The sequence below is a fragment of the Ciconia boyciana genome, chromosome 13 (assembly GCF_034638445.1).
Source record: "Ciconia boyciana chromosome 13, ASM3463844v1, whole genome shotgun sequence".
NCBI classification, from domain to species: Eukaryota; Metazoa; Chordata; class Aves; order Ciconiiformes; family Ciconiidae; genus Ciconia; species Ciconia boyciana.
Genome location: NC_132946.1, coordinates 17,350,486 through 17,358,114, shown reverse-complemented (window position 1 = coordinate 17,358,114; position 7,629 = coordinate 17,350,486). Strand labels below are relative to the sequence as shown.

The 7,629-nt window shown below is 47.6% G+C and overlaps 1 protein-coding gene across 5 annotated transcripts in view; it reads left to right on the top strand.

Annotated features, from left to right (window-relative positions):
- The first annotated feature begins 242 nt into the window (after positions 1-242).
- CREBBP (CREB binding protein) overlaps positions 243-7,629 on the top strand; it is a 99,630-nt gene continuing 92,243 nt past the window's right edge. For all 5 annotated transcript variants that reach the window (XM_072878422.1, XM_072878421.1, XM_072878420.1 and 2 more), the window contains exon 1: positions 243-1,124. In XM_072878422.1, coding sequence (XP_072734523.1) covers positions 1,040-1,124 — 85 coding nt within the window. In that variant the 5' untranslated portion in view covers positions 243-1,039. The remainder of the gene's footprint in view (positions 1,125-7,629) is intronic.

Sequence of the window (7,629 nt, the reverse complement as noted above, 5' to 3'; positions counted from 1 at the left end):
AACACCGGGGCGGGGGCGCGCCCCGCCGCCGCTCCGCCGCCACCCGTCCCCGCAGCCCTCCGCGGAGCAACTGAGGACGATCTCGTCTCTTTCCGGCGCCGCTCGCGCCTTTCCGGCGTCGGCGGGGGCGGGGGGGCGTGGCCAGTGCGCGGTGACGCAAGGCGCAGGCCCCGCCCCGGCCCCGCCCCCATGGTCTCTGGAAAAGAGAAGAGAAAAAAAAACTTTTTTTTTTAATTGAGGAATCAACAGCCGCCATCTTGTCGCGGAGCCGGAGCGCGGCGCGAGCGGAGCGGGGCCGGGCCGGGCCGGGCCGGGGCAGCGGGGCCGCCCGCCGGGACACGGGCAGCCGCGCGGAGCGCCGCCGACGGGCAGAGGGGCTCGGGGCAGCGGGGCAGAGCCGGCCGGAGCCAACCGAGCGCCGCCGCCGGGACCGGGAGCCGCGGCCGCCGCCGCGCCGCGCTCATTGTTTTGGGGCGTTTTTTGGGTGTTTTCGGTTTTTTCCGGTTTTTTGTGTTTTTTTAAATTTTTTTTTCCCCCTCCCTCCTCTTTCCCCCCCCCCCTCCCCTACCTCGGCCGCGGTTCGGCCGCGGGCGGGGGCGGCGGGCGGGGGCCGCCGCGGGGCCGGGGCGAACCCCCCGGCGCGGAGGGGAGGGGACGGGGCGAGGTGGAGGGGAGCGGGCGGGGGGGCGCTATGCTCCCCGAGTGACTGACTGAGCCGCCATCCGGGCACCTCCTCGGCGGCGGCGGCCGGGCGGGGGGAAGAGGCCGGGAGGAGCGAGGCCGGCAGGGAGGGGGCGCTGGGCTCTTCCCCACCCCGCCCCGAACCCTCCTCCCCTGCGGCCTGCTGCGGCGGCGGCGGCCCGGCCCGGGTATGGGGGAACGGGGGCCGCCGCCGGTCGGGCACTGAGCGGCGCTGTTGCTCGACGGTGGGCTCCCCTTTGGAGGAACGGGGAGAGAGAGCTTCGCCCCCCCCCAGGCTGCCCCCTCGCCAACGATTACCGGCTCGGCGGCCTCTCCTCGGACGGCCCAGCCGGCTACCATGGCGGAGAACTTACTCGACGGGCCGCCCAACCCCAAGCGAGCCAAGCTCAACTCGCCGGGCTTCTCCGCCAGCGATGGCACAGGTAAGGCCTGCGGGGCGGTGCGGGGGCGGGCGGGCCTCACCGGCGGTTCCCCCACCCCCCCCCACCCCCCCGCCGCCTCCGGCGGGCGGTCGGGCGCGGCAGCCGCCGGGCCCGGCAACCGCCGGAGCGGGGGGGAACCGCCCGCCCTGCCTCGGTTCCCGGCGGGGGTGGGAACCGGCCTGGCGAGGTGCCGGGAAAGGGGGGAAGGATCCCTCCCGGAGCGGTTGGGCCTCCTCCAGTCGAAGTTACCGGGCGGGACCCGTACGCCGAGTACCGTCCCGGCTATAAATAGCGGTCGGGAGAGACGGGTAAGGCCTTTGAGTTGAATTTCCCTTTCCCTTTCCTCCATCATCGACCACCGCTTCGTTTTAATGGTGAAGGGGTGGAGGGATCCGCCTCGGCTTGGATGCTGGGGGTGCCCAGGTGAGCGGGGTGCGGCAGGGAAGGAGGAGAACCCCGCCAGCAGAGACACCGACCGCCCTGCTTCTGGAGCGGGGGGCCGGGGTTCCTATCCCCTGAAAACCCATGTATCGCCCACAACTGAAAGCCCTATGCAGGCAGCCTGCGTGCGACACGCTACGGAATAAAAACTCCCTAGTAGCGTATTAATATTTTGCTCGTTTTATCCCCCCACTTGTGACCCTGGTTTAAGGCACTTGGCTCGACCTGTTCCGAGCATTTTTCCTTAAAAACCAAACAATTTGCAGATAATAATTTAAGTTGTGGGGTTGCTTACATGATGAAATGCCCAGCAGGCTGGCAGTCGCTGCGACTTGTCTGTATGTCGCGTAGTGTCTTCGATGTGCTTTTTTTTCAATTGTAATGGGTTTGTAGGTAATAAAACGCATCAGAATTTTTCATTTCCAGCAAGCGCGTGCCCGTTGTAAACACGCACGTGTGTGCATAAGAGCATGTGTGCGTGTACTGATGTCTTTCAGTGATCCAACTGTTCTAATCACTGAAACAGTGGTTTTATAGGGACAAGAAGTGTGTTGGACTTGCATTTCTGTTTTCAGAGATTAATGAATCTTGTCGAAGGGACGGTGATAAGTTAATCATGCTATGCCTGCTGTGTTTTTATAGGCTGAAAAAATTATTACTATAATTGAGCTGATAAATTCTGTGGGGGTTTTCGGTTTGCTTAAATCTGCATTTGGCAATAGCTTATAGATACTTGAGTCCTTTTGGTTTTTTTTTTAATGGAATCTTGTCAGCCTATAAATAAATGAAACATGCCAAAAAACCTGTATTGAGAGTAAGAATTGGCAGAGAATATTTAGGTGAGGTCTTGAGATGGAACTACGTTAGTCCCTTTTGTGGAAGCGACGGAATATCGTACGGAAGGCTGATAATGCAAGTTGCTACGAAATGCACCACAGTAACTCAGGGAAAGCACAGTTTTTCTTTAATTCTTCGGCTAGACATTTTAGACTGTACTGGTAGCCAGTGAAAGATGTTTGAAGCAGTGTCTTCTCTTTTTTTTTTTTTCCCTTTTCTTTTTTGAAGTTCACTTGGTCTGTTCTGGAATGCTTCAGTCATAATTACGTCCTGTTCAGCAAGTTCTAATGCGTCTCGGTGAGCTCTCTGCAGTGCTAGATATGTAAACTCCAGCATCTGCATAAAGTTTTGCACGGCTGAGGGGGCCTTTGGTCACCAGGGACGGCAAACCCCAGGTTGTATTTTGAACAAGTAGGAGTGTGTCCGTAGCGTTCTGTCGTCATCCCGGTGTTCTTCAGGCAAAAATACCTCTCTGCTTGAGAGTGCAGGTAATATTTGTGCACTTAGAAGTGCTTTTTCAAAAAAAAAAAACCTCTTTAGGTTTGTTGCCAGCAGCTAATGCTGCTTGTTGAAAGATTGCTGAACGTTTCTATGCATTGTAGCAGGCAATACAAATAGTCTGAGTAGCGATTGCTATCACATACCTGCTCCCGAACCTAAACCAGGCTGCTCTCTTGCACTAAGGCTTAAATGAAAAAGTTATGTTGCAACCTGGAAAGTTGCCTTTGTGACCAGAGGTGCTTGGGTAGATGGGTTTGAGGCTTGTGCCCTGAACGAGCAGTAAGTTGTGTATTGGATAATTGAATTGTAATTGCAGTCTTAAACCCACACTGTTTGATGCTGCAGCTTGCGTGAGTGGGACGTGCTTTAAAAGACATTGCGTTAGGCCCGGTCGTGCAGTTCTGTTGCTGAAGAGTCAGGCTCCGAGCCTGCAAATGCTTGTAACTGAGCGTAGCGGTGCAATGGCGAAGGGTCTGATGGCAGACCTGAATGTTTGGCAGAAAGCAACTGCTCATCCTTGTTTATGTTTCACTTCATGCTTTGATGCGGTGATGTTAAGCAACTCCTTTTGTCAGGGTAAATTTTAGCTGCCTTTAATCTTTCTGATAAAAATAGCTTCTCAGCTTACCGGAGCAAAGTTTGTGCAATTGAAATTGGTCTCCTTACGTTCTGAAAATATGACCTTTCCTGCTAAACTTAAGCGGCTAAATCAAATGAGTGGTCTCAGAGAAGGGAGTAGAGAGGAAGGGATAACAGAAACGTATACTGTGACTGTCGTTAAGTTTCATGATAATCCCATTTTGCAGTTGCACCGTCGCTCTTTGTGTCAATAAGGAAGGTTAAGACTTGTGGCTATTAACTTAGCTTGCCATTGCTGTGCAGTATTGAACAAGCTGACTCCTGTGGTAAAATATCCATGGGAAAGATTTTTCCTTGTCTAGCCAGGTAGGAGTAGTGCTTTTGTCTAATTGCCACTTTATGAAGTACATGGTATTTTTCATACCTAAGCATTTGTCTCTTCTATAACTGTTACAAGGCATTCTCATCTAGCGTGCTGCAGAATAAACGAGGGACTCTTACGAAAAGTAGAATTACAGTAACTTTGGTTATGGCAGCGTATTATTTTAACATTGAGCGTTGTGATTTTTTACATTGCTGGCATTGGTCCTTCAGCAGAATATACGGTGAACTGGCAGCATTCTTGAGCTGGTCTTGGTCTGAACTCTGCATGCAGATTGTGAAAAATGTGCTTGAATGGAGCAGCAGCAAAGCTGGTGTTCTTCAGGTGTCCCTTCACCGTGGTTCTGCAGGTAGCTTGGTGGTGGTCTCTGCTGCATTGCAAGCAATGCCTTTATCTGTGTTTGCTACGTACCCTGCTGCCTTCTGCTGTTGTAGAGCTATGCTAGTTCCAGAAACCACAAATCATAATTTGGGCCAAAGCAGAGGGTGTCCTTAATGGCGCTATGAGTTAATGAATTCCTAAAGTAGGTGAAGTTGGAAAGAGGGTGAAATGAGTGGCTTCAAAAGTCCATCAGAGCTGGATTTTCAACTCATAATTTCTCATGTGTGTGGTTTGGTTTTTTTTTTTCCCCTCCCCAGCTTCACATCATAAACAGATTAAGCAGTATGGCTGCTGCTGCAAAAGCTGCAGGCTGAGATCTCCAGTAATTCACGTTCTCTTTATGGCCCAGTGTGTTAGCATCGCAGTGCCCGTATTTTAAAACTGGGGGAAGACCGGCCATGTCGCATGTGCCTTTGTACGTGCCGAGATAAGTAGATCTCTGGCTAACTCCCAGCGAGCTACAGAACTTTGCAGAAGGGAGTTTGTGTCAATATGCAGCCTGATTTGATCTTACTCTCCTGCCCAAAACCACCTAGGTGTATTTTGGTGGATTTAGTTTTTAATTTTAAGAGGTGGACTACCTTTAAAATGAAGTAGCTTAAGGAGAGACAGTGAGGCTTTCTAAGCTTATGTTCACATACTTAGCTGAGACTTCAAATGGACTGACGTCTCAGTGATCTAAAACCAGATTTTGTTTGTGCGCACAAAAGCATTAGTATGTATGTTTTAGAAGGGTTCATCCCTCCATAGCTGAAAAGATTCATGGAAGCCTGTTTAATCAGTCTGCTCTTGTTTTATACGATATGTGCAAAACTTGAGTGTCATTTGTGCGCTGTGACAGTAAGAATCGCTTTTATACACATGCTTTCTCCATATCTCCCTGGAATAAGAAAAAAGGATAGTTCCATTAAGTGAACAGACTTGGATTTATAAGCAGAAAATCAGGGGAAGAAATGCTTCTTCTGAAAAGATGTAGGTGAAGAAGTGCATGTAGTTGTAATTATTTCACAGGAATGTCCTTTGTTTTGTCATATTTGCACCGTAACTAGCTGGGATGGGAAAAAAATGCAGTGTGATATTTCATGGCTATATTGTTTCTTAAGACTTACCATATACATGTAATGAGGAGGGTGGTGGATGGGAGGTGATGATGCCAAGCAAAAATGTTTACTTTGATCTGTATTAAGTTTGATACAAGCTGAACGTTTTTTTGCACCATAAGTGACTGACCTGCATAACTTTATGCCTGCAGTTGTAATCTGGGACAAGAGATTAATAAGATTAGTAATTGGCTCCTTTACTGAGAGTCTAGCACAGCTCATTCTTACCAATTCATGAAGCATTGCTGATAGCAGGTTATTGTATACTTTCTCATTGTTTGGGGGTTTTTATAGATTTTTTCCAAGGAGTTTGACACTAACATCTGTGTGAGATGAAAAGCTGAGCAGATGATCTGCCGGCCTGATTTTATGTGACAGTCTGCAGTCCTACAGTCGGGCCCCTTCCTTTTTTAAAATTTGTACTTTGAGTGATAATTGCGTATGTACTTGGGAGTTCGTCAAATTGATTCCTTCCCCCTCCCCCATGACTTAAAGTTAACACGGTAAATACCGTGGCATAGAGCTCCTGGAGAAGCCCTGCCAACAGCAGGCAGGAATAAAGGCTGTGCTCGGGGGGTCAGTCTTTGTTGTACCCCAGAGATCTGTTGATAGCTTGTGAAATGATTCCCAGTTTTCTGTTGCGGATTATTCACTTTCTATTCTGGCTGAACGTTCCTTGGAGTCATAGTCCAGTGCCATTAATTATTTCTACAGCAACATGCTGTGTTTTGCTATTATAACTGCAACTTCACATTTTAAAAATCCACCTATTCTTGGTGTTTAATTTTATTAGAGATTTTGCTCTCTGTTGTTACCTGCTAATAGAGAAGAACATGAACAATAATCTCACTCTGTTAGCAAAATACTGCAGGTTAATGTGAAATTGGGCTGGAGGGGGTAGTTGACAAACAGGATTTGAAAAATTCTGGGGTTTGTTCTTATACAATGAAAAAGCATGTGGGATAGCTTAGAAATCTGACACTTCCATCCTAATTTGGTTTACACTTTCAAGAATTTTTGCTTTGTAAATCTTCCTTTTAACATATGTTATGCTTTCCATCTGTGTTCTCAGATGTCTAAAATACAGAGAGAACCTAAGTCTCTTATTTGGAAAACTGTCTTTAATAGAGATGTTTCAACAAATACTATCAAGTATTGTGCAGAACCATAGCGTGAATCAAAAGAAAACTGAAACTTCTATTATCACTAGTAATTTGCAATCATAACTCAGAATCTAAGTCTCTTAACATACACTCTTCAAAAGCTTCACTTCGTCTTGCCTTTCCTCTTTTCTTATTCACCACCATTGAGAAATAAGGATCTTACTTGGAACATTGGATAAATACAGTATCTTTGATTTGCAATAACTTCGTGTGTATGTGTATATTTTTATTTATACATACATAAGTCTTTAAAATAATCTCCGGCTTCTCTGAGGGTGCTGTGGGAACTTCCTCAGGAAGACAGTGTTGTCAAAATGAGTTGCTCTTTCTAGGTGATGTGCCTCCCACTCTCACAGGTAGACATTATTTCATTGCTGCTGTTGGACATCTCTGAGGCAGACACGGGAGCTAGCTACTTTCTGTTGCACAGCAGGAAGGAAAATGGAGTATTAGATTCCGACCCTGTCCATGTGTGTCACACCTGAAGAGCGTGAGCTTCTCTCTCGCTCTGCCCAACTTTACCGCTGCCAGTACTTTGAGAACTGTTTTAGTGGGTGTTGTTGATGACATAGCTTCTGTGTCATCTCCTGTGTAGTTTCATCTAATGGAGCAAACAAACGTGGAAATAACCAAGAGACTTGAATTCAGTAAGTACTGAATGTAAATCTGTTTTGTAGTAGCTGTGAAGTTTTTTCCTAAGGTTCATAAACTCCTTTAAGGAAAGTATTAACGAGAGTGATTCAGAGCAGCCTCATCTCACTGAAATTAATGCTTTGAAGTAAAATAGATTTGTGAGGGCATTGGTTTTTCTGTATTCAGTCAGTTACGGTTAGAAGCTTTTTTTAGAGTTAAATATATAAAAATCATTAGTTTTAAGCACATGTCTGCTGTTGCTTCCTTATGTGCGTTTGGTTTATTTTGTGTTGTATGTTCTTGCACAGTTGAATTTGAGTTGCCAAGCAAACGACCCTTCACTTATAATTTGGTATCGGAAATAGAGAGGAAAAAGTGGCATTAAAACAAAGAACGGAAGCATGCTTTTTGCGGCTATTATACATCATAAAGGAGACACAAAACTTGCCTGTTTCCTAGTAATCTTGTGTAACACTTCTTTGTTTCAT